Source organism: Gloeophyllum trabeum, assembly GCF_000344685.1.
Source record: "Gloeophyllum trabeum ATCC 11539 unplaced genomic scaffold GLOTRscaffold_00018, whole genome shotgun sequence".
In the NCBI taxonomy this organism is placed as follows: Eukaryota; Fungi; Basidiomycota; class Agaricomycetes; order Gloeophyllales; family Gloeophyllaceae; genus Gloeophyllum; species Gloeophyllum trabeum.
The window spans coordinates 83396-107247 of record NW_006920427.1 but is presented as its reverse complement, the minus strand read 5'-3'; the positions used below and the strand labels follow the sequence as shown (position 1 = coordinate 107247).

General features: G+C 54.8%; 11 protein-coding genes across 11 annotated transcripts; 7 read left to right on the top strand and 4 right to left on the bottom strand.

Annotated features, from left to right (window-relative positions):
- Positions 1–671: 671 nt before the first annotated feature.
- GLOTRDRAFT_133529 (uncharacterized protein) lies at positions 672–1193 on the top strand (the record flags this gene model as incomplete). The annotated part of the gene is made up of 2 exons (XM_007872486.1): positions 672–795; positions 907–1193. The coding sequence occupies 2 exons, from the start codon at positions 672–674 to the stop codon at positions 1191–1193; spliced, it is 411 nt and encodes a 136-aa protein (XP_007870677.1).
- Positions 1194–1539: 346 nt separating this feature from the next.
- On the top strand, positions 1540–1826 carry GLOTRDRAFT_13435 (uncharacterized protein; the record flags this gene model as incomplete). Its single annotated transcript, XM_007872416.1, has 2 exons — positions 1540–1620; positions 1683–1826. Coding segments are annotated over 2 exons (225 nt in total), but the record flags the coding sequence as incomplete, so codon positions are not given.
- A 2503-nt stretch (positions 1827–4329) lies between these two features.
- Positions 4330–6189, top strand: GLOTRDRAFT_133527 (aldolase; the record flags this gene model as incomplete). The annotated part of the gene is made up of 6 exons (XM_007872485.1): positions 4330–4615; positions 4678–4816; positions 4874–4913; positions 4964–5128; positions 5186–5482; positions 5539–6189. The coding sequence occupies 6 exons, from the start codon at positions 4330–4332 to the stop codon at positions 6187–6189; spliced, it is 1578 nt and encodes a 525-aa protein (XP_007870676.1).
- A 2797-nt stretch (positions 6190–8986) lies between these two features.
- GLOTRDRAFT_49818 (2-phosphoglycolate phosphatase) lies at positions 8987–10157 on the top strand (the record flags this gene model as incomplete). The annotated part of the gene is made up of 6 exons (XM_007872427.1): positions 8987–9134; positions 9186–9277; positions 9331–9477; positions 9537–9841; positions 9900–10003; positions 10060–10157. 6 exons carry the CDS (start codon positions 8987–8989, stop codon positions 10155–10157), a joined length of 894 nt encoding a protein of 297 aa, XP_007870618.1.
- A 204-nt stretch (positions 10158–10361) lies between these two features.
- GLOTRDRAFT_81862 (uncharacterized protein) lies at positions 10362–11523 on the bottom strand (the record flags this gene model as incomplete). Its single annotated transcript, XM_007872484.1, has 4 exons — positions 11067–11523; positions 10922–11007; positions 10684–10869; positions 10362–10632 (listed from the first exon to the last, which is right to left on the bottom strand). The coding sequence occupies exons 1-4, from the start codon at positions 11517–11519 to the stop codon at positions 10362–10364; spliced, it is 996 nt and encodes a 331-aa protein (XP_007870675.1). The 5' UTR covers positions 11520–11523.
- An 82-nt stretch (positions 11524–11605) lies between these two features.
- GLOTRDRAFT_141288 (uncharacterized protein) lies at positions 11606–13459 on the bottom strand. The gene is made up of 10 exons (XM_007872483.1): positions 13262–13459; positions 13139–13207; positions 13044–13081; positions 12904–12940; positions 12750–12847; positions 12595–12699; positions 12486–12539; positions 12375–12435; positions 12260–12322; positions 11606–12200 (listed from the first exon to the last, which is right to left on the bottom strand). Exons 1-10 carry the CDS (start codon positions 13290–13292, stop codon positions 11767–11769), a joined length of 990 nt encoding a protein of 329 aa, XP_007870674.1. The 5' UTR covers positions 13293–13459; the 3' UTR covers positions 11606–11766.
- A 1119-nt stretch (positions 13460–14578) lies between these two features.
- Positions 14579–16562, bottom strand: GLOTRDRAFT_50068 (CAP64-like protein; the record flags this gene model as incomplete). The annotated part of the gene is made up of 5 exons (XM_007872449.1): positions 14579–14696; positions 14756–15475; positions 15536–15715; positions 15771–15990; positions 16187–16562. 5 exons carry the CDS (start codon positions 16560–16562, stop codon positions 14579–14581), a joined length of 1614 nt encoding a protein of 537 aa, XP_007870640.1.
- Positions 16563–16816: 254 nt separating this feature from the next.
- GLOTRDRAFT_81857 (uncharacterized protein) lies at positions 16817–19132 on the top strand. Its single transcript, XM_007872482.1, has 5 exons — positions 16817–17131; positions 17415–18185; positions 18236–18565; positions 18621–18807; positions 18867–19132. Exons 1-5 carry the CDS (start codon positions 16994–16996, stop codon positions 19001–19003), a joined length of 1563 nt encoding a protein of 520 aa, XP_007870673.1. The 5' UTR covers positions 16817–16993; the 3' UTR covers positions 19004–19132.
- Positions 19133–20340: 1208 nt separating this feature from the next.
- GLOTRDRAFT_133521 (uncharacterized protein) lies at positions 20341–20971 on the top strand (the record flags this gene model as incomplete). The annotated part of the gene is made up of 4 exons (XM_007872481.1): positions 20341–20431; positions 20485–20660; positions 20720–20826; positions 20878–20971. The coding sequence occupies 4 exons, from the start codon at positions 20341–20343 to the stop codon at positions 20969–20971; spliced, it is 468 nt and encodes a 155-aa protein (XP_007870672.1).
- A 718-nt stretch (positions 20972–21689) lies between these two features.
- Positions 21690–22843, bottom strand: GLOTRDRAFT_66444 (ribosomal protein L34e). Its single transcript, XM_007872480.1, has 6 exons — positions 22779–22843; positions 22615–22709; positions 22540–22553; positions 22195–22358; positions 22034–22137; positions 21690–21972 (listed from the first exon to the last, which is right to left on the bottom strand). The coding sequence occupies exons 4-6, from the start codon at positions 22351–22353 to the stop codon at positions 21888–21890; spliced, it is 348 nt and encodes a 115-aa protein (XP_007870671.1). The 5' UTR covers positions 22354–22358; positions 22540–22553; positions 22615–22709; positions 22779–22843; the 3' UTR covers positions 21690–21887.
- A 134-nt stretch (positions 22844–22977) lies between these two features.
- On the top strand, positions 22978–23824 carry GLOTRDRAFT_141283 (uncharacterized protein). Its single transcript, XM_007872479.1, has 5 exons — positions 22978–23042; positions 23101–23127; positions 23194–23437; positions 23536–23612; positions 23664–23824. Exons 1-5 carry the CDS (start codon positions 23040–23042, stop codon positions 23688–23690), a joined length of 378 nt encoding a protein of 125 aa, XP_007870670.1. The 5' UTR covers positions 22978–23039; the 3' UTR covers positions 23691–23824.
- Positions 23825–23852: the final 28 nt, after the last annotated feature.

Here is a 23852-nt window from a genome sequence, read left to right as displayed (position 1 = left end):
CAGACGGAAGACGGAGAGCCTGCAGCGGGAGGGTTAGGGCACGGAGACTTGAGGTGGTAGCCAGCTGGCCTGTACTCAACCAGATGTAGACGCGAAACTGCCGCTCGAACATATGGACCTACAGGAGAAGTGATATCATCGGGGGAAGGTCAGGAATCTGCCGATTTGAATGGAGCTAAGATCCGTGGACATTGTAGGCAACGAGGCTCCAGGGCAAGCCTCTTCGTCGAGACGAAGCGGTCAAAAAACAACAAGGATAAGCCATTGTAATATTCGAACGGTCTGCTTGCTACTGTGCTGTTGTATACGACGAGCAGGAAGAACAGTCGGGCGATGCTCGCGGTAAAACGGCCCATCCCGTTGGCTGCGATTTTGAGAAGGCGCGGCGAACTGGACTCGACACAGCAAGCAGTCCGCGCAATAGAGATTGCATCGATCGGTGAAATTGGCACCGAGGGAACTTTGCTGGAGATGCTCGGTGTGGCTGACCAAGGGCCGAGTGCACGAGGCCAAATTGATTAAAGGAAGGCGAGGAAGGTAAATATAATTGTACAAGCCTATACCCCAAGCAGGCGTGCTTGTGCACTCGCGGGGACGTTGGAGGAGTGCATTCGGGCGGCAGGTGACCGTGGGCGGCGGGAGTTTGCGGAGCAAGGCTGGTTTCCGCCACAATGGGCGTTGAAAGGTCCGGTGACCGCGGCGAATATACCCGTTTCACTCGAACCCACGCCCTGTCGACCCTGTACCGCCGCGTGGCTGGCCGGTGCAGAAGGCAGGTGGCAGCCGCAGGCTCGGGTGCGTCGGTGAATAGACTCGAGGCAAAGGCCGCCATCATACTGCTGATCCAGATAGGAATTACGTAATTAATACGCCTGAACGCCTCGCGGAGTTGATTCTGGGGCGCAGAAATAGCTCCGACGAATTTGATCCCCGATTTGAAGAAGATAACGCGCGGCGTCGACGCTGGTGAGGGCGTCGAGGATGCCGAGCACGGCGAGCGCGTCAAGCATGGCGCTGTGCTTCGGGACGAGGTCGCCGACGACGAAGGAGGCAAGAACGAGACGGACGAACGGAGGCATGGCGACGAGGAGCAGTTGCGGAGAGCCTGGACATGGAAGCTGCAGCGGCAAACGGGAAGCGAGGGGTTTGCAGAGAAAAAGAAGCCCTCGGATAAGCGAGATTGGGATCCCTGACCGGATAGGACCCTGTTGTTTGTACCAGGCTTGATCCAGCGTCCTGCCCTGCCTCGAAAAGAATTTGGGCGGGAACTGCGCGCTACGGAGAAGAGCGAGAAAAAGACCGAAAATCGACTAAGTCGAATCGAGCCGTTTGGAGGCACGCATACCCGTCTCTGCGGCGAGAGCGCTACCGGTGAAATTACGGCCTTTATAAAGGTGTGCCCATATTCCGGACCTACATCAACAAGCATCATCCAACTCGTATACGTTCTATTCCAGCGCGTCTCCCAGTTACGGCACCCATTACATGACGCCCTCGCCCAGTAGCCACAGCTCTTGCGCCGGCAACGCGCAGAATTCGTCGTCTGAACGACCTGAACGTAGCCGCAATGCAAAGGCACAGGCCAGGCATCGCGCGAAGCGAAAGGCCTATATTGAGCAGGTAGGTAAAACTTCACGTCACCCACTGCGTCGTTTTCCCGGGAGTACTGACGTTATGTTCAGTTGGAACAGACCGTGGTCAAGTTGCAGACCATCATGAATCTCTCACCGGAGCAGGTGGCGGCCCTGCCCCCTCCCTCGGTTCGGATACGTGAGCTCGAGCAGGAGAACCAGCGGCTCCATCACGAAATGGACAGACTGAGAAGACAGCTCGAAGCAAAGTCGATGCAGCTCCAGCAGCTGACGGTCGATCGCAGGATAGCGTTCCCATCCATACTGGACCGCGAAGACCCGCGTGATTACAAGCGAAGACGAATGTCGGGTGAGGGAGCGTATCTCGTAAGTGCCAGCGATCCCAAAACGCGTTACGTTGTCTAATATAACGCGTTCAATCCCTAGAGCCCTACAGAGTCTCCTCGACCAGATACTGGCTCCCGTCCATCTCTAACTTTGCCACTTCCCTTGTCTCATCCTCATGCCACCTCAAATTCCCATTCCTCCCAGCATTCTGCTATGCCCCCTTCGTCATCGATATACCCACTAGAGGTTCCATCGTTCCAAATGCCAGACACGCCTTCCGGCTCAACAGCTTCGAGCCCTTCGATATCGGCGAGTACTATTTTTTATTGCTCCTAGCCGCAGCGCCGGCCGGGCGAACTCTTGCGAGAGCTCTTGGGATCCTAGTGACATCCTGTTTTATTTCTACCAGCAGCCGCCCCGTATGATGGCTATGTCGTCTCCAGGTCAATCACATGTTCCCAGCGGCAACAATGGTCATGCAAGTAATAGTCTCAATGGTTATGCGTCTCATTCAATACAGCAACAACTACCGGGGGTCGGGGGCCACGAATCTGTGAATTTCTATGGTCAGGGGACTGCGAGCAGCCAGTATCAGCTCATCAAGATGGAGGAGGACCACTACTACGTGAGTTCTTTGATTAATTGGCTTACAGTATCTCTGATTCTGATGGCCTTCTATTCCGCGCAGCATGAATCGCCCGCCCAAGCAGATTGTAGTCCCTACAATGCCTATGGTAGCGGCCACAGCGGAGGCGGAGGCGGCGGCCAGCCAGACATGAGCAGCTGGCCTGCTTACTCCGCGGACCGCTCGCAGCTCCAGCAGCATAGGATGAGCGCCTGATCCGTCCCGTGATGAGTGTTTTTGCTTTCGAGTACTCTGCTTTCCCGCTGTGTCTGCCCGCCTGCTCTGTTCCTGGCCTCATTTCCGTGCCGAGGTCCCCGAAAAACGGCGAACGATACGATACCCACGACCCCCTCATCGCGATTGCTGTCCAAATAATGTATTATATTCCAGTATTAGCTCCCGATGTCGGAGCATGCTACTCTTGCTCGTTGCTCTTTGTTTTCTTTTTTGCTTCGTCTCCACCTCTCGCAATCTCACGTTTCAGCAGCCCCTCTTCATCTGCGAAGTGCTGGGGTTGGACGCGAGATTATTGTGCGTCTAACGCCTCCCTGGCTGCGCACGGTGGTGTACCGAATACGTATGAAACGACGCAATGCAGCCTATCGCTGGCATGATCGCCGGATGAAGACATCTGTGAGAGTGATCCACATGGCTTGCAGCTAAGGTGAACGGGAGCGCGGCTCGATAAGACACGCATTCCCACTGCTCCAGATAGACGTCCACTGGCAAGTCTTTCGGGCGAATGCAATCCCATTTAGCAGGCCCTGAAGGGACATGCATAGAGTTTGATGTTCCGTGTGGGGAACTCGAATTGCATGGGGGCCCGTAACGGTTGAACAGATGGAAGCTATAATCCTTGGAAGCCTCTGTCACCGGGGGAACGGAAGTGAAAGATCGACATTTTGACAAAGACGGATAATGACATCGGACCATGGCAGCACGATAGCGTCCGACGCACTCTTACGTACACCAGTGCGCCTTCTGAGTAGTCGAGGAGGGTACTAGGCAAGGCGCCGGTGCATTTGGGTATGAGGAGGCCGCAGACGTCGCCCTACCTCGCCCAACGTGCATGTCGCCACCGAGGATGTCGAGGACAGGACGTCAGTCGTCCGGACCATAGGAAAATCTAATCCCACAACCCTGTGATCAATTCCGCTGGAAAGGCCATATGCAAGAACGGTTTATGGTCTAGCTATTGAATTCATTTCCCACTCATTCTGACCGCCTTCCTCTGCCCTAGGAGCGTCCTTCGTATGAGATACCCCTTGTGGGTATAGCGTCGGCGCCAACTAGTACAGGGCGCAATAATACAGCGAGAAACTGAAATGGCACAAAGACCGCGGAAAACACGTGCAGTAAGCTCAATTCTAGGCTATGACACCGATTGAGGATCATGAACGATACAGTAGACAAACCTTGTCGCATGCCCGTAGCCTGCATTGGATTGTACTGCGCTGACGCTGACCGCTCTCGAGCCATATCTGCGAGTGTGATGGGGCGCGATCGACCAGCATCCACCTCCCAGGCCGCTGGAAGCGGTCGTTGACCCTGAAACTCAAGACAATATCCAATCCGTAGACCCCGCCATTGTTTACCCTATATTGGCATTGACCATGGACGCGGCACCGGACTAGAAACTCGGTCCACCTTTACTTCTCGTTGCCGCTTAGATGTTGTGGCCCAGCGGTGGCAATAACCCTCGGTGGCCCAAGCACTTGTGTATATCAACCTCTCGCGATGCGGTTGTGGCTCGACCATCTTACTCACTCACTAGGACTATCAGCTATGATATCCTCTAGCTTCTCAAGAGACCGCACGTTTCATGGTACGGTCATTGACTCTGTCCTCAAGCGGCGAACTTCCGCCATACGATTCGGGATCCGAGCCACATCTTCTGCGGAATCCTCTTCGGGTAGCGAGTCATCCCAATGGATCATACCTGCGCCCAAGAGCCCCGTTGTGCCATCCGCTCCGGAATGCGAACCTGCCGACAAGGAATCTGGTGTCTACACGATACAAGCTTTGCGAGAGATTGGGACATCCATAATCGGAGAAGGGGCTGATTTCTACCGTGCGTTACCCGGTTAGTCGCTGCCCTCGACACTCGTCTCTGACGTGCATCATGCATCGCAGCTGTGGGCTTTGACCTTGCTGCGACCATGACGTCTCCGGCAGGATTGCTTCGCGTCATACACACCGATTATATAGCATATCATCTTTGGAATGCTGTTAGATTGTCCACCGAACATTTGAATGAGAGATCGCTTCACTGGTGAGTATGCTCATTTGAGCTTTTCGATGTCATGGATATCTGAACGGCTGTGGCAAGGAACGTCCGAGCGATCACTAAGGACGCGATGGAAATGTTTGTTAGTCGCTAAACTTATTTATTGTGGCACTCTGCTCTAACTATCCACAGTTCATTGAGACCGGCGCTTTATTCTTGGACCAGGTCCCGGGTCCTCACTACATTCTGGTCGACCCGCGTGTTCACGGAAACTCCGACGAAATGGTCACGCAGGCTCAGAATTTCTTGTGTGCATACGAGAAGAAGGGCGTTCCAAAGGAACGCATTGTGATAAACGTGCGTGAAGGCATACCTGACACCGACCATTGCTGATATTAAGTCTGCACACGTAAGATCCCAGCGACGCTCAGGGGTATAATAGCCTGTCGCAGGTTAACGAGCCGCGAATCCGGTGTTCAGGTAAACCTCTCGTTGGTGAGCAGCTTATCCCATGCTTTATTATGCGTGGACGCCGGAGCCACGTCCATTTCGATTCCCGTCGACAAAGTGTTGTCGTTTTTTGAGATGGAGGGCTCCTGTGTGTGGCGGGAGACCAGACCACACCCAGGCATAATGGCAATCCAGCTAATTCAGACCTACTTCAAACTACGCGAGATCCCAGTGAAGATCATATGCAACGATTTCGGACGAGTGCGTCTCGACCTTTTAGTACACGACTGCGATACTCAGTTCAAACTCCTGGATAGATAATAGAAATCCAAGACTTGGCTCATTCCGACGCTATTGCATTATCTGAGGACCAGATCCATCGACTCCGGAGTCAACGCTTTCCTCTGTCCGAACCGCTGACGGAATCGTCGCCGGTCTATGGTCACGCCACGCAAGTTCAGTGGTCTCACCAACGCCTTACGGATACGACAAAGTTCAGGAAACGCATGTCCAGCGTAGACTATGCTGCTTATCTCTTCGTGCTCAAAGAGATACTCCATGCCATGGCAACTGACATGGACTCCATCGAGTCAGTCGTAGAGGAGGAGATCCACCGGCGAATGTTCTACAGTACTGTTCCCCCTCAGGTTTTGGACGTGATCGGCCAAGAGACTATTGAAGACTTAGCTGCGGCACCTGAAACGCACAGACCTCGCACGCAAAGCACTTCAAGGCCTGTTATCTCCCTCAGGACGAACAGAGGGCATCCGGACGCAGTGCAAACGCCAGGTACTTCCAGGGAATCAGTTACAGGGAGCCGAGCCAAGGCACGGGTATGGTTCCAGAGCCGAAGAGAATCGCAACCAACGGACGAGGATATGGAGAATGCGCACCAGGCTACTGGCGACATAAACGTTGATCCTAGGCATCTTCAGTCACTTTTCGACGAAGACACCGAATGTTTCTGACTGGATGACATCGGAGAGTTCGATAGCCCATATTCTTTACTGCATATCATTATTCTTGTACACGGATTAACTGCTCTATCAATGCTTATTTTCATACGTCGATGAATGGACATGTTTCCACGGCGCTGCAATGCGAGGATCGACGACGAACCATGGGGAAAGGGGCTTATTGTGTCGGGAGGTGGCGATAGTCGGTGAAACAAGGGAATGGTATCCCGGAATAGCCACCTAAGTGAAGTGTCCATTCGGCCCTTCTGCATGCAGGGAAGAACAGAATACAAAGCCAGGCACGACGGAGTCGGGAGTAGTGAAAGTCTACGTCAGATTGTATCATACGTTTGCGGGTCCACTGACGACTGCATGGTGGCTCGGTCTTCCTCCATCCTTGCTTGGCTATTTGTTGTGGAACCCGAATTATGTTGAGCTCCTAACTCTGTGTCCTCGATGATCGCAGACCGGTCATAGACGTAGTTGCCGAACTACTCACCAAAGTCCGAGTTTCCGCCGCGACCACTGGCAGATCGAGCGGCAGTAAGGTTGCATTATACTTTGCGCTTAGAATGTCGGAAATAGACGTCCGCCCGCGGCTGATGAGGGCCTGCTGCTCTAAAGCTGCGGAGGCGTTCATGGCTTTCCAGTGTTGGAAGTTCCGCAAGATGGTTGCCGGGCGGAGATAGACGTTCCACGGTGGGTCTTCCGCGTCGCAGTATGCAGTCTCCGATCCTTTTGATTATACCTCTTGTAACGTCGCCCAACACGCTGGATACCCGGGATGAATAGACTCGAAAAGACAAGGCTATCCGAGCAAGCCGCGCAAAATAAGAGGTAGACCGTCAGCAAGATCTGAAGAGCCACCTAGTACCGTCTGCAAGGTCTAAAGTGACAGCGTCCAACATGATAATCTGGCATACCGGAACGTGTACGGGTGCAGACCCTCCATGATTGTGGCGCATGGAAGGTACCGATACAGTAAATATAACCTGCCCTGACACGGGGATTCGAAGCTCACCGTATAAACTTCCCGCAGGTACGTAGGCCCCTAGGTTGCCGGCCGAGGGGCCGCCTGCAATCACCGTGTTCCTCCGCCTCGACAGCGATCTCTATGTCTTTGTAATATCAAAACCAAGAATATGTGCCTTTTATAGAGAACGACCGCGCAAGTGGCTGAAACGACGTACGATCTTCCGGTGACAGGCAGCTGACATGCAGAGAAGAGGAAGATTCATGTTGCACATACATAGGGCTCGAGGACGCACCTCTGAAGCCGCAGGTTTAATTATGATCTTCACTCGAATAATGCTGGCTAGTAGGCTTTTAGCCGCTGTTCGAGTCTTCCAGGTGCGACTCGAGGGATGACCGTATCTAGGGGTTATATATTCAATCTGGAAACGGGAGCCAGAACTGGTTGGTTCAATACCTGGCACCTCCAGCGGCATGTGGAGGAAAGATGATACGTATCTTCGAGCAGTTCTCCGTGGAAGGCACGGAGGGGTTATCAGATGTACAGGGGTCAGTGGAAGGCCGTCCAAGTGGTGCCGCGCACGACCTTCTTCCCTTTCCGCCGGGAAAGTTGTGCGATTGCGATCCATAAAAAACCGATGGCTTCCTGCCAGATTCAAAAAGCGACCTGACAAGACGTCATAACTCGACCATCATTCCAGAAAGCGTTGCAGACGTCGACGGGCGGTATGGGGTCATGCATCGATGCGCCCTGCTCATTCTTCCCGGTGTGAACGGAGATGTCAAGTAGGCGAGAGTAAGGGGAACGGCCGGCAGCTACTAGTCAGAGCGTTATGGATAACTTGGACCATTCCACATCGGTTGTAGAATGCGGTTCCCGATTCAATATGGTTATCTCCTTCAGCACATATTGGGAGGAAGCACATTCTGATACAGGCGCTCGCCGGGTGAGTCTCAGGAACTGGATGGTCTCGACGGAGATGACCTTCGATGCAATGCAAGCATAGGCCATTATTTCCAATTACTTGTTGGCCAGAAGTAAGTCACCGATCAAGTCGAATGCCGGTCATCGAAGGCTAGTACATGGTAGCTTGCATCTCACCTTCTCAATAGAGTATAGTCGCTGGTATCCGCGAAAAGTGTCACTAGCTTGCTGTTGCACTGTGCGCACGCAGTCCGACGCCGCTGATGGCGACGACATTCAAGAAGTCGGCTTGAATGATGGCCCTAAATATTTTGGAGAGACAAACAAGAATGAGGAGCGTCGGCGGATATCCAGCCGCCACACACTGATCAGGACCATTGCCTTCGCCTGTGCATCGCTGTCAAGCGTAGACGTCGGGAAGGGCGAAGGCGAAGTCTGGAGTCTGGGGTTCCGACCCCCCTGCGAATCCTTGGTCCTAGCGCCGAAACGATGGACTATCATTCCATTATATGAAGTCGTATAAATCAGGGGTGTTCAGGCGTTCACCGAGCATATGCTTGTCTGATGAGGCCTGTCAGATCGCCAATAACTCCAGAGAAGTAGCGTCGGCAGCAGAATCAAACCCGCAAGAAGGCGAAGAACAGATGGAACTTTGTCCCCTAGATGTTGTGGCAGCGTTTGGCGAAGCGGACAAGCCTGCCGCTATGTAGTTAGCTTCCGACTAGATAGAGGTAGTATCACTCTCCCGTGTCGTTTGCACTATGAGGGATATGGCAGTCATCCTGCGCAGTCGTGCAAATGCGAGCTATATTGGGCGTAACGACGAAGACGAAGACGTGCGATTGCAGTTTCCCCGAGGAGCGCCGTGCCCAAGCCGTGCCAGAGCGTCGCATTTCGTTGTATTCGACCATCATGAGCGCTCGGCTGTCAAGCAAGGAAGACTACGAGTCTCTTCTCGACAAGTATGACACATGGATGTTCGACTGCGACGGAGTATTGTGGAATGGCGACAGACTTGTCGATGGCGCGGTGAAAGTCCTGGAAATTCTGCGGAGTCACAGTATGTACGATCGCTACCAGTTCAGTGGGTGATGTTGAAGCAGGCGAATAGAGAAATCGGTGCTGTTCGTAACGAATAATGCGACAAAGTCGAGGCAGAGTTACAAGAAGAAGTTCGACAAGTTGGGGGTGGAAGCGCACGTCGTTCGTCCTTATGCTTCCGTTCACAATACACCAACCGTAATCATGAATCATAGGACGAAATATTCGGATCGGCGTATGCGTCTGCGGTGTACATCTCCTCGGTGATGAAGCTGCCTAAAGACAAGAAAGTCTACGTCGTAGGTATGGAAGGGCTCGAGCAAGAACTGACAGCGGAAGGCATCTCGTATGTTGGGGGAACCGTCAGTGTCCTTCCTCCGCGCTCTCGCTGCTAACTCAAGATAACCCCTCGGGACGAAAGGACCCTGCGGACTACACCCTCGAGCCGTTCTCCCTCTCTAACTTCACCCCCGACCCCGCCGTCGACGTCGTCCTGTGCGGTCTGGACACGGCCATCAACTACACCAAGCTCTCCAAGGCGTTCCAGTACCTTCAGAAGCCGCAGGTTACGTTCCTCGTCACGAACGACGACAGCACGTACCCCAGTGAGGGCGGCTTGCTGCCCGGCGCGGGCGCGATCAGTGCGCCGCTGAAGACGGCAAGTGGGAGAGAGCCACTGAGCATCGGGAAACCGGCGAAGACGATGCTGGACTGTATTAAGGCCAAGTAAGTTCGGCGTGGCAGGTGATTTGTACGCTGAAGACTGAGTGCCGCTTTGCGTCAGACACAATTTTGATCCCGAGCGGACGCTCATGGTCGGCGACCGCCTCAACACGGATATCCTCTTCGGCCAGGCTGGCGGGGTCTCGACCCTGTTGGTACTCACAGGTTTGTCCGCTCCCTTTGGTCCCTCCGACGTACCTTTATAGTTCTCTTTCTCGAAGGTATCACTCACGTCGAGGACATCACCGGCCCGAATGCATCCACCATTGTCCCCGACTATGTCACAAGCTCTATCGGAGACTTGCGCGTCCTTGCATAGATCGCGCAGGTATAGATGTGAACTCTGTAGATGATTAGACAAACGGGTATAGAGGGTGTAGATGTGTAGACAATAGACTGGGCTAGGGCATCCCTGCTCGTGACGTTCAAGATGACAGCACAAGGAAGCATGTCCAAGACGAGCCCAATGTCTCCAAGAGATTAATGCAAAGCATTATACAATCCTTATTATAGGGTGACTCGGTTACTTCTTCTTCCTCTCCTCCTTCACGCCTCGTTCAGCGCGAAGCCGAATATTCAGCCTGTTCATCTCAGCAAAGTACTTGACCGCGCTGGCAGCCATAGCAACAAACGACCCAAGGACGTACCCCAACAGCGCGCCGTATGTCGGGGGCAGCGGCCACGCCTGCCAACTGCGATCCCAGTCCAGCGCCAGGGGGATCGCACCGAGCCAGCAGCCCAGAGCAGTCCCTGCCGCTGGGTACACCAGTGCCCGTTCGACCGGCGAACGCGGGCTACAACCGAGGAGTCGGTAGACCAAGGACGTAGAGATAACGGGTACTTACGATAGCTCGGCAAATAGACGGACCCAGTGAATCCTGGTCACGAAGGTTGATTGGGATTCGTCGAGCTCCGGCCACGAAGAGAAAGTCGGCCACCTGAGTGCTAGAGGGATACCTAGGGTATACGCAGCGGGAAACACGGCGAGGAAGGAGAGCAGGAGGCTCAGGAGGTATGTATGCGGGAGATGGCTGTAAATACAGAATTCAGCACCCGGTAAACCGTCGGCTACAGGGTACACACCTGGCCAATGGCGCCCCAAACAACACAATAACAGCAAAGAATACCACCGAAGTAATCGCCGTAGTCACGAAAGCCTGGTTCAGCGCCTACAAATATCCTGTGAATACCGAACACCCACGAATGCCAGCCGTCAGGAAACACTCACGGCAACCTTATCCTTCTCCAACTCCTGCCTTTGCGCCTTCCTCTCACCCTGCGAGCCCTCCTCCCTACTCCTGAGCGCCCACTGGCGGACATACCCGCCCCACCATGCCTGCAGCAGCGCGACCCCGCCGAGGGTCCACGCCAGCGTCTGCACCGGGCTCGCAGTCAGCACCGCCAGCACCGACGTGCCGGCCACGTCGCTCTTTGGTAGGCCAAGGACGTAATCGGGGACTTGGTAGTAGGCATTATAAAGCGATTGAGGGAAGTACAAGCTGGAACGTGGTAGATAGAGAGCGGTGAAGGCGAGCAGCGATGTGTGTATGCCCACTAGGCCTGTATAAGCTGCGAATGGAAATGAAAGTGTGTCAGGATCGCTGATGAAAGGAGCGGGTTCTGCAGCAGGTTTAGCCTGAGCAGTGGGTGCCTTCACTGTCTTCGCCTTGCGTGACGGCATTTTGTGGCGAAGGAGACGAGTGTGGCAAAGGAGAAGCGTGGCAAATGAGAAGCGCGCGCGCGGCGATCGAACGCGTCGCGGCTGTAGAGCATACAAATACAAGTGTATTCTCGCTGAGAACAAGTATGCTACGTAGTCCAAACGTAGTCGACTACTAGAATATCAAGTACCAGTCCATGTGCGTATGATAGCGAAACGCCTACAACCAAGTCCGGATTCTACCGCCCAAGCTCATTTCGAGCATCATCTAAACATTGAACGTCTCCCTCTCCCCGGGCCTGGGACGGCTAGTCACGTCCCGCTCTCCCTCGGGACTGCCCGTCCGTCTCGTGCTCAAACTCGGCCCATCAAAGTCCGCGAACGGATCGTCCTTCACGTCCTTCTCGGGGCCCAGCTCGACCTTGCTATCGCCCATGCCGACGCCATACCCCGGCGGGCCGTGCGTGTCATATGGCGGCGCATTCGGCGGTGGGCCAGGGGGCGGCGCATACTGTCCGTACGGTGCGTTGTATGCCAAGTCCGGCATAGAACCGTTGTACGGCGGGTTATAGTGCTGCGGGTAGCCAGCGCCGGCGGCGCGGTACTGGTTGGACGGGGCGCGCGAGGTGTTGGCGGGGCTCGTCGGGTCGATTAGCTGGCGGTAGAAGGCGAAGGCAACGCTGCAGAATAGTGCCGCGAGGACTATTGCGCAGGACAGTCCGTTCAGCATTGTCGCGAGTGGGAAATGTATCGACACCTACCAATCTCGATTATTAGCGCGATGATATCGCCCCAAGAGTCGTGTGACCAAGCGTTGTTGCAGACTGCAGACCATGGATGAGCGGGAACACCATTGTGGATGCGACGCGTACTCACATTTCTGGGCGTCCTGCTCGCTAAGCTGGGTCTTGCTAAACGGACCCCATATGCCATTTCGCTTATTCATAACGTCAGCGCCGAGCAGCTTGATATATCCATGGGGCTTACGATTATCACTTCATCGCCCTTGGATAAATTCACGCATTCCGTGATGATATCATTCTATTGGTGCGGAAGTGAGCGGCATATCCTCGACCTAAATAGACAGGAGGCACACCTTGAAGACAAAGTGCACAATGACGAGTAGGAAGCCACCGGCCACTATGATGAGTGCACTGGCAACAGAGAGCCAAGAGTATATACGGACAAGCGCTGCTTTTTGCTGTGTTCATGGTTAAGACAGCTGTACGCGAAAAGCTACAAAGGACCTACCAAAGCAGCTGCGCCGACGCCGAAGAATTCAATTAAAGCTACCACAAGGTACAGCGCTCCGAGTGCAATGGCGAATACACCGAGCTTTGGGAATCCCTCTGAAATGGCAGCCTAAGACACAAACCCCCGAATTTGCGAATGCGTCTGTACTTACGACCTTTGTCGACATTGACCTCCCGGAACAAGCTGACCTGCGCGATCCTGTGGGTAAATGCTAACTGAGAGCTCCTAGAACAGACCTACCGCTCTAAAGGACGGGGTAAGTGCATATTAAGAGCTTAGGAAGTGGAATACGTACTGTACAAGAGTCCATATCCCCGATAACAAGCCGACTGCACCATAAGTCGTTACACCCTAACCATCTCTGATCCAAGGGATTCTATACTTACTGACAATAACCACCGGCCTCAGGCTAGACCGGTAAACGCGGTTCACAAACGCATAAGGCGGAGGGTTTCCTGCACGGCTAACATTAGACTTGGAATGCCACCCGGGATGCACAGTATACTCGCCTCGAGGCGGAGGAGGTCGTGTGGTGTCCATGTTCGTGTCAAGCTAGAATACAGTTATATCCAAGCACCTAGAGCGAATAAACGAGAAAGTCGTTTGAAATGAAGCTGAAGAGTCGTAGAGGCTAAGATGGTCGTGTCCTGCACTGAGCACTGCTGGTGGAATTTGAAGCGGTACTTGCGGGCGGCGCAGCAACAAAGGGCAATGCGCGTCCAAGTTCCCACGGATTGTTCGCGCAATCCCCGATCCGGCCGAGGACGAGTTACGCCACTACCAATTGCCACAGGGGCAACGTACCTCTCAGGATGTTGCTCGAGCTTCACTGGAACGAGCGTATACTGAGCAAAAGGCGACTCTGGACAACAACGACACACTCCAGATGGAACGGCCATCTGACTCCCTGGTGAAGTCTTTAATAGCGGAGGGTGGAATCCCCCCTCTAAATGGCTCGAATACTGATGCAGATTCAGATCAGTCACCTGTGAGTCCCCATCTGTCAATGTTAATGATGTTACTATGGAAGAACATAGAACACATTGAAATGAAGGTGATATCCTTGCTATCTGCTTCCCAGGGAAGATAGCGCAGAGATACCGGTGAGCGTTCAGCACTGTCAGCCGTAGAAAGTATTATCGAGTCTTTTTAGAGTAGAAACATTATTATATGGCAATGCTCGTATTATAGTTACTTCTCATTGTGACGGTCCAGGAAGGGGGACGCTCAGCAGCAGTTCGCGGCCAGCCCACAGTCCGCACGCATAAGTAGAGTAGAGAAGGGAAAAGAGGGAACGGAGGTCCCGGACAAGATAGCTGTCCCTTAAGTATATTTCCGATATGACTAGATCCCAAAAGAGGTGACATATGCCGTCGAACATACCACTTTCGGTAAGACAACTTCTATAACGGGCAATACTTAACAAAGAGCTTACAGCAATCGGCGAAACGATAGAGAACTTTCAGAATTCTTCGCGCAGGCAGCCGAGCCCGGAAAGGTAATTATACCCCACTCGGGGCCACAGTGCACCACGACTCACCACTCTTGTTGATCAGGACACAGCATTAGCGGAGCAAAATTGGTGATACCCTACTCTAATAAGTAAGCCGCGGAACGGCTGCTGAGTGCAGAAAATACCAAGCTTCTCTATCGTTTCGCCGATTGCTGTAATGTGTGGATTCAACAGGATGCCCACAGCAACCCCATGATCATGAATTACTGTCCAATCTATCCAGACATATAGACATACTATACAGATGCGCTATCGTCCAGCGCCATACTTTGCTACGCTTGAGAACCAAGGAAAATAATATGCACAAGATACATCATGTGGAGAATATGCCCATAATTTTGAACGCAGGAACGCTCCTACCCTCCTCTCCCATTAACCGGCATTCGACGTAATGCGAGCCACGAGTGACGAAGTGGTCAATGATTTCCAGTCTAGAACAGACAGCGCCCAGTTAGCGGCAACTCACAATGACGGGAGGACAGGAACTCACGTAGGGGTGGCTTCGCCGATATCCGCTGCATTACGAATCTCCCGCGCGCCGCCGTAGTTGTCATCTACCCAGCATTCGACCGCGCTGCCCTCCTGGCCAACCTCCGAACGCGACTCCCTGAGATAATATACTCCGATATCCCCAGCGCCCACTTTGACCGGAATCCGGATCTTGCTTGTCGGCAGCGTCGAGTACCAATAATGCGCCGACGTCTGCAGCGAGTTCGAGCCCGTTGGCGGGTGGTGCGCGTACCACCCTGAGCCATAGAACAGCGAGGGCGGCAGCGGGTTGATCAGGTCGTTCGCGGACACACAGTATGGCGCGATCTCTTCGAACGCGTGCGCGTCGTTCGTACGGGTGTTGATCCGCGCCTGTGGGACACGCATCTGCGAATATATGGCGTTCGACAGGTCCAGCTCGACCTTCCCGTCGGAGACATCCTCGCTGCCTGCTGCAGCCCCTTTGCGCTGGCCGATGCCGCCGAATAGCCCGCGGGCGTCGGTAGGTTGCTTTGGCGCATCCCCTGCGAGGACAGGTAGGATGTCGATCGAGCGACCAGTGCCTGCGTTCCATGCACTGCAGATTTGGGTCTGCAGGTATGCAATGAGGACATCCGCGAGAAGCTCGTGCCCGCTTGGGTTCGCGAGAACAGGGTCTGCATAGTACTTCTGAATAGACGTGGGGTCGGCGATATAATCTGGGTATAGTATGGGTTTAGTGCTGTGAATGTTAACGAGTTAGATGCAATCGTTTCTGTTCATGCGGCACCGGACGACGGACCTGATGTGTGGTACGTCGTAGAATTGAGCGACAACGTTATGCCAATGGTCTGGGCCAGAAAAAGCATAAGTCTGGTGCGTTTGCGGGCTGAAGTGGCCGAGAATGATGATCCCAGGCTGGTCCGGCCTCATGAGAATTGACCGGACGAGCAGCTCAAAATTCTCAAACGATTGCTCGGTGCTACCGGGTCGTCAGAACAACTTCACCTTGAATCTAGGGGACATGGGACACTCACACAGCATCGTCGACATCGAGCTCGATGATGATAAGGTCAACGTTGTCGGGGATGTGGTGTCCGTTGCAGTAACCGAAGTAGTCGGAGTTCGTCCTCCGCATAGCACCGTTGGTGAGTTCGGAGGCGGGGTGGGGGAAGATGCTGTTCCACCATTGGAAGAAGCGGGATGGGTAGCAGCGCGGTGCAAGTGGATCATCGCCTGCTCCATGGCATGCTGAGACTGGACGCGCGATATGTCAGTCTATGTGCGACCTTGGTGCGCGGTTGCGCTGACACGCACGGCCAGCGAGCAACCAGTTATCGTGCCGGATTTGCTTCGCCGCCACCCATAGCTAGATGCTCGCTCGACGAGTGGGCCAGAAAAATGCGAGGACTAGGATGTCCTATGTAGTAATCGCAGGTAACCAGACGCTCACCGGATCCTCCAATCACACTAACAGTCATGGGCTGGCCGGTCATGGCTCTCCGAACGATACGCTGTATCCGAGCGCCCGACCCAAGATGCAGGCGCGTCTTCGCCAATGTAACCGCTCCATACTTCGCAGATAAAGCATCCCCAGGTCCATATGTCGGACAGAACTCGAACGGTGTCTGTGCCTCCGAGCCGTTGAGGTAGTTCTTCGGCCTGAGCTGCGAAAAATCGACTCTGGACGCGGTGTCGGGGTCGGCGTGTTGGATTAAACGAGTGAATAGGATTATAAACAGGAATAAGGATACAATCAGCCAGATGCGGTTCGTCACGCCGAAGCTCTTCCTGCTCAGCCGCGAGCCCTTTTCAGAGTCGGAAGCCATGCCCGTCAGAGGACGCTCAACGGGCGGTTTGATGAATGCCTGCAGCTTCCCTCCAGGGCGTCGCTGCATAAATCAACGCCGCCAGAAACGAAAAAGTAAAGCCGCAAGTCGAAACCGTAAGTCGGTACCGCTGCTACGTCGCTGGCGAGCGAGAAGAGTTGGACTTAGGTTGTGGCGCGCGTATACAGCGGTGGGAACTTGGCGAGATTACCCCTTTTGCTCTCGCTTTAGCCGAAAATGCCTATTACCGAACGCTGAACGATCCTACTGCTTGCAGCTTGCATTTACGACGGCGACGACGAGCGCAAGCTGGTTGACTTGCATGACCGGCTCGTAGCTGCTGTGGAAAAGGCTTGGTGAACTCGCCTCTCGGAATCTGACCCTCGAACCTCCCCTTTGACTTCGACGCGCCTGAGGAGCAAACGTCCCGCATGATGCACTCGCCGAAGGCCAGTCAGGCGCGCAATAATGCATCAATATTGGACTCGATAAAACGAATACCGACACCGTTGGCCATCCTCATAGGACTTCTATGTGGTATATTCCTGCCTCGGTCTCTCTCGTGGAACGTGAGTCTTCCTTGATGATTCTCAATCTCTGGCATCGGTAAGGAGAGTTGCGGCGGAGCTGGGGAAGTCGAGCCCAGCAGGTATCGAGTGATTGGGCCTAAGGTGGGCACTCGTAGAGTGGATCGTTGGACGAGGAGGGCGGACAAAGGCAGGCCCAGCGACCGCGCAAGAGTGTTATGGCGGCTGTCATGCGCAAAGTATGGTTGAGGACGTTGCGATGATTATGTTCCTGCGGATGTAGACGATACCATCTTTCCTTCGGTGCTGACGCTGTTCATTGTAGTCCGCACCACCGACGTGGCGAGGTACCGCCGGACCTTCCCAGCAATCCCGCACAACGCGCCACTCGATCGCCCTACCCAGTATCGAGCAAAGAGCTCGAGTCCTCGACCTCCTCACATCCCTCTCTCCCCGCTACACTAAAGAATGCACACGACACTCCCAGCCACTCTACGTCCAACAAGCCCGGGACCGGTACTCTCCTCTGATCGGATACGACGCGCCCTCGCGCTCCTCGTGGCTCGGCGGCCTCGGATTCTCCCCGTTACAAGAAGACACGATGCCGCTGAACATCCAAAACGTGCGGCGCGACCTCTCCGGGGACACGCACAAATACTTCTTCGCCATCAACCTCTACAACTCGTTCGACATCATCCCGGACCTGTTCGCGACGCTCTTCCGCGTCGCGGCCGTGCTGGGGTACCACAACGTGTACGTGTCGATCTACGAGAACGGGTCGACGGACCAGACGAAGGCGCTGCTGCGCATCTTCGACGCGCTCACGCGGAGCGTCGGGATGCGCGTGACGATCCGCACGTCGATGCGTACGCGCGGCGCGTTCAACCACCGGATCGAGTACCTCGCGGAGGTGCGGAACGCGGCGTTTGGGCCGCTGTACGAGCTGCGCGACGCGCACAACGAGGTGTTCGACAGTATCATATTCATGAACGACATCCTGCCTTGTTTGGACGACATCCTCGAGCTTATCTGGCAGAGCAGGCGGAATAATGCGGGCATCACGTGCGCTGCTGATTATATGTACCATGACGAGATTGTAAGACCGCCTGTCTCTGGGGGTAGGCTTAGGCTGACGGATCTGCGTAGGGAGCACCGGTGTTCTACGACAATTGGGTCGCGCGGGATATCAACGGCACCGCTCTCGAGAACGCCCCGTTTGAGTCTGTGTTCCACCACCCGGAATCTTCGGACCGCTTCCAGCGACACCTGCCCATTCAAGTACAGTCGTGCTGGAACGGTATCGCGATCCTGGACCCCGCCCCGTTCTACTCGCCTCCACACGTGAAGTTTAGGATGGCGCGGATAACGGAAGGGGAGTGCTCAGCTAGTGAATGTAGTCTGATCTGCAACGATTACTGGGACGCGGGCTACGGGCGAATTCTGATGGTCCCAAGAGTGAAGTTGGCATATGACAGTGTAAGTCTCCCTCGCATCGTCGCGCTTGTTGACTCATAATATTGTTGCTATGCAGAAAGTGTTTGACATCATCCACCCGCCGCGCAGAAATTTGACCGCCATTCGCGGCTACGTGCGCCTTGGTGGCTTACCTGACGATCCGCGTACGGACCCGCAAGATCGCTCGTGGTTCGGACCGCACGACCGACTGTTCGTTGAGGAAGAAGGCGAGCCCGTCGACTTCGTGCCGGGGCCCGAATACGGTGAGTCAGCAGTCTCAGCGGCGGGTAGCGAGATGGTATTGACGAGATTCTCGCGACAGTGTGGTGCTGGGGATGGGACGGCGCGGGGGACTTGGATGGACCTGATGTAGATCCCATATGGGAGCGCAGGACGAATCGCTCGACGAGATCGGAGGCCGTGTCGGTTAAGCACCATCGCGAAATGAGACTTTACTAGTTACTTGTTCTGTCGCGGGACTTTGGCTATAGACAGTTATGATATGGGTTTACGTGTAATTGAGCTATTAGTATATATTTGACGCTCCTCGGTCAGGGTCTATGGTCCTCGGAAGGTGGGCAGTTGGTGGGCAGTGATACTTGATGCTCCTTCCCGAGCCCTCTGTCAAGCGTTACCCGTTATAGAAATCCCTTTACTAGAAACGGTATTTCCGGAGGATGTGCCAATCTGTTCGCCTCTTCTGCGCTGCAGTCGCAACGGCGATACTTATGAGGACATTGTCTTCAATTCGATCTGTCCTGAGTCGCTAGGTGAAGGACACCCCCAAACTATCAATACTGCATTCCTAGAGCAGACCTGGTCACCTAGCGCACTACGCCGCGGCAAGGATAGCTCCTTGATTCGCCGTGTTCTTAGGTAGTGTTACCGGTTATACACATAGACAGGTCAACGGCTCACCAGGGTGTTGCCTCACCAATTCTCTAGGCCGTTAGACTGGGCCTGGGTAGCCGCCCCTCCGCTGCAAATCGCAAGGAGGTAGCCGCACCTTTCAAACAGTTGTAAGGACTGATGTCTGCGGCATCGACAACGTCCCGGGGCATTCAGTAGGAGTTGGCGGCTGCGCACAGCCCCATCTGTTGGATGGCCTTGAGCAATATCAGCTCCAGAAGTACTTAAGTGTCGAAATCAACCGATTCGGAATCACCCAATAGCAGTTCCCATAGTCCAGTCAGCCAATCTTACACCCTCAATGCCGTCGAGGTGCGCATTTGTCTTGTGTATTACACTGTGGAATTTGTCCGAGAATGGCATCGGACACCGCGATTCGAGACGGTGCCTTTTGACTTCCATTTCCGGAACAAACGATTGTTCGCCTTGAACTGTCCCGGGCATTGCGCACGCACGCCTCCTGCCCACAAAGGCGCTCCCTTTCAGTCTTTGTGCGACGCAACGCGCTCGGCCCCGTGCAGCGTACCATCCAGGCCGCCAAACGCCCGAGGAAATACAAGACGCCCTCCTGGAAACACGCGATGTTGCCAACGGAATTAGCAGCAGTCATATGTCGGCCAGGGGCAGCTGCTCTCACGCAAGGAGCCTAGGGCTTCCCATTCTTACGCACGCGCGAGATTGTAACGCGTTCTATTGATCATGGTTCATCAGAACTGGAGTACTATAACGAGCGTGGACCAGCTTCCCATTGTCACAGGACTATAAAGCGACCCGCCCCCGTTCTGGTACACCCAACTCTTGCGAGTACTCTCCCTGCACTGTCCTTTCCTCTTCGCCTTGCAGGCCGCTGCAGAGTCTACACCTCGATACCCTAAGTTATCGCCACCATGCGCTTCACGCTCGCCTTTGTCGCCCTCTCTGCCCTCACGGCCGTGTCCGCCTCGCACGTCTCCGTCTTCCGCCGCCAGTCGCTGCCCAGTGGGTACCCCGTGCACCGTAGCCTCTGAGCAGACACCTGACGCTTCTCGCAGCGTGCGCACAGACCTGCCTCGCCAACGCCGACACGGGCAACTGCGGCACGGACGACACCTGCCTGTGCAAGAGCCAGGCGTTCATCAGCAGCACCACGTCGTGCATCGAGTCGACCTGCCAGGGCAGCGACCTCGCCGCCGCCGAGTCCGCCGCGCAACAGCTGTGCGCCGCCGTTGTGAGTTGTGGGCGTCCTCCGCGATCTCCGGGGGGCTGTCTGATTCAATTCTCGAACAGGGCGTCACCCTGACGGCATCGTCGGCGTCCGCGACCGCGCCCTCGGGCAGCGCTACCTCCCCGTCCAGCACGGGCTCTGCTTCGGGCTCCTCGACGAGCTCGGCTGCGTACGTGCTTTGCATTCCGACTTGTCAGGTATAGACTGATCTGGTTCACAGCCCTTCGCAAACGTCAGCCAACGGTGCCCGCGCGAACGGTGCCAACATGGTCGCCGGCCTCGCCGCCGTCGGTCTCGCTGCCCTCGCTCTGTAACGAGAGCATCGAGCGGTTTCTCTCTCTCGTAGGGGATTGGGGGACGTTGGCTGGTTCCGTTCCGCTCTCCTGCCGCGCCCTTGCTGCACGAAGTGTAAATTTATTTTATTCGCACTCTTGTTTAGTACATATTAGTATTCAGGTTTGGGATGCATTGCCTTGCTTGCTGTTTGGTAGCCGTGAGGCGCAGCTTCGATGAGCGCCCTTCATACGTCAGGATCGACATCGAATATCAATGTTGACAAGTGATGTCAAACAGCACTGCAAGTACAATAAATACCGGCGTCTTTCAGTCCATGTATAAGCCGACGCCGCAGAGAGCTTCAACTGTACATGTAACCACGGAACATCCATCTGCAGAGGCTGTACAACAGCAGTGTTCCGACACGAAGGTTCAACTCTGCAGCAGGCAAGACGGTGTAAATCATAGCTATGATGAACAAGACATCGATATCTTCAGCAGAACTTGAACATCATGCACATCATATCATGATACTGTTGCACCCTGGAGTGAGTAGCATGGACGTATGTGGGCGCAGCCGACCTGGGGAGAGGGAACAGAGATGATCAAGGGCTTCAATACAATCGTATCCCACAATCCATGGACGAAGCGCCGTGATATCACCGCGTCCAACACATACCGAGGAGAAACTCAGAGTCTAAGAGCCGACGGAATGCACCAACGCCGCGTTTCTTCGCATTCCAGTCAAAGGGCACACAAGCTTGCACCGACCCGGACGCGCGCAGGCAAACGGAGCATGAAGACCGACCTCATCAGTCGCATTTTTGCCTCAGAATACATGGTCGCATAGTAGTCGCCATAACGGAACGTGATATGTAATGATAGCAATGACGAAACGAGCCCGAAAGCGTATCCCACACCGGGACTGGACAGGAAGCAGAGGCGGGTGGGCGTTTACTTCCTCTTGGCGGCCTGCTGCTGCGTCTTGATCACCCGCTTGACGATCTTGGCCTCCTCGACCAAGAACGCGCGCAGAATGCTGGAGTTCAGGCGGGTAAGATGAGGATGGGACGGTGAGGGGAAGGGAAAGGCATGCGTACCGCTGCTTGACGCAGTCACCGCATCTTGAGCCGCCGTATGCCCGGTTGACAGTCTTTTGACGCTTGGAAATAGTAGCGTACTGGCGGGGTCGGAGGGCGGGGATCTAGGCGCAACATCGCGTCAGCTTCGATCAATCGCCTGGGATGTTCTGTGGACGTACACCGGGCAGAGCAACCCCGCAGTCACCGCACTTGGGCGCGGACGCGAGCTTGCCGATGTGGTGGTAGACGAGCTTGCCACCGGGGGTCTTGACCACGCGTCGGCGGTTGGAGGTGGTGTTGTAGGGAGTGCGCTTGCGGAGGGTCACTCGTTGGGCCATTGCGACTGCATAGACAGAACAGCGATCAGCCAAAGTTCTCATGTGAATACCGTCCCACACAGCGCGAAGACTGCTTCTGAGTCTCCCAACGTTCCACGAGCATAGCAGCGGTCTTGTATTGCTTCCCTCCGCCACGATCCGCCTCGCCTCCAAAAGCACCCAGTAAACAGAACTCGGAAAACTCACATTAAGGGAGAGACCTGTAAGAATCACACAGACCGTCAGCATCGTCGCCACTGTCGAACGGCCGAGCGTACGCACCTTGTTCTTGAGGTTTGTCGAGGCCGGCGCCGATACCAAGTGAGTATTCCGTCTTGGAGCAAGGTGGGAATTGTGGCTGGGTAAACTGGGCAGGACTACCGGCGTTTCCCAGGCTTCAGTCAGACGAGTGAACTGGGCGTACATCTAGCGATTGCTATACTCACAGTGGAGGAGGGGTTTATAAACTACACAGAGATACTATGCGGGTGCTTGATACTTGCTAAATGCCTCTAAATTCCCGAAATCCCGACATACGGCAGCCGCCACAGCGGCCATATTGGGACGGAGTGTCGGCAACTGCCGCACGTCTGTACAGTTCCAATAAGCCTGGCAAACTCTATCTTGTTTGTCCCGCTTTGGCATTGGGTGGCTGCAGGCGCACCGGACACTTTCATTGATCTCACCGACCCCGACATCCTCAAGACATGGTACGTCGCCGCCGCTGCCGACAGCGCGAGCAGCATACTGACCGTTTCGCCCGCGCAGGCCCCCCGAAACACCCAGAAGAAAAAGGTGCGCGTTTCCCCTTCTCTCGGGACGTATGTCCGCGATGGCTGAACGCATCTCGTAACTGCATAGACCGGCGGCAAGACTCGCTCCGCCCTCCAGGATGTCGTGACCCGGGAGTACACCATCCACCTGCACAAGCGCGTCTTCGGCATGGGCTTCAAAAAGCGGGCGCCGCGCGCCGTCAAGTCCGTTATTGAGTTCGCGCAAAAGACGATGGGCACGTCCGACGTCCGCATCGACCCCAAGCTCAACCAGGCGCTGTGGGAGCAGGGGATTAAGAACGTGCCGCATCGGATCCGGGTGAAGCTCGAGCGTGAGTGGTCTCTCTCTCTTGGATGGCTTGGGCGGAGGAGGAAATAAAGTCGGGAGGAGCGGTGCTATGGAAGTGTGCTGACGGTTTGGGACGTATAGGGAAACGGAATGACGACGAGAACGCGAAGGAGAAGCTTTACACATACGCCAGCCATGTCCCAGTAGCATCATTCAAGGTATGTGCTTGACATGTCGTTCTCCGTGCCTTGGTTATAATGTTCATGTAGGGCCTTCAAACGGTGGTCGTCGAGTAAATGTGGGAGGGGTAGTTCGTTGGGGTCTCCGTCGCTTTGCTTTTACCTACATATTCCATGCCATAGTATGCACGCCTACATGAGTTTTCACCTGTATCAGCTACACCTATGATATGCAGAGTGCATACAACACCGCGTAACCGCCAGACCCTCAAGTACTTA

Bases quoted from the DNA above. Each gene is read 5' to 3' on its own strand.
- GLOTRDRAFT_66444 (XM_007872480.1), bottom strand. From the start codon at position 22,353: ATGGCCCAACGAGTGACCCTCCGCAAGCGCACTCCCTACAACACCACC. The intron at 22,138-22,194 runs GTACGTCCACAG...TGTTGCGCCTAG, and splicing joins GCGGGGTTGCTCTGCCCGGT to ATCCCCGCCCTCCGACCCCG. The intron at 21,973-22,033 runs GTACGCATGCCT...CCTGAACTCCAG, and splicing joins GGTGACTGCGTCAAGCAGCG to CATTCTGCGCGCGTTCTTGG.
- GLOTRDRAFT_81857 (XM_007872482.1), top strand. From the start codon at position 16,994: ATGATGCACTCGCCGAAGGCCAGTCAGGCGCGCAATAATGCATCAATA. The intron at 17,132-17,414 runs GTGAGTCTTCCT...TGTTCATTGTAG, and splicing joins CTCGGTCTCTCTCGTGGAAC to TCCGCACCACCGACGTGGCG. The intron at 18,186-18,235 runs GTAAGACCGCCT...GGATCTGCGTAG, and splicing joins ATATGTACCATGACGAGATT to GGAGCACCGGTGTTCTACGA.
- GLOTRDRAFT_141288 (XM_007872483.1), bottom strand. From the start codon at position 13,292: ATGGACACCACACGACCTCCTCCGCCTCGAG. The intron at 12,941-13,043 runs GTATTCCACTTC...AGGATCGCGCAG, and splicing joins TATGGACTCTTGTACAGTAC to GTCAGCTTGTTCCGGGAGGT. The intron at 12,201-12,259 runs GTAGGTGTCGAT...CCTGCGCAATAG, and splicing joins CGCGCTAATAATCGAGATTG to TCCTCGCGGCACTATTCTGC.
- GLOTRDRAFT_141283 (XM_007872479.1), top strand. The intron at 23,128-23,193 runs GTGCGCGTTTCC...GTAACTGCATAG, and splicing joins GAAACACCCAGAAGAAAAAG to ACCGGCGGCAAGACTCGCTC. The intron at 23,613-23,663 runs GTATGTGCTTGA...ATGTTCATGTAG, and splicing joins TCCCAGTAGCATCATTCAAG to GGCCTTCAAACGGTGGTCGT.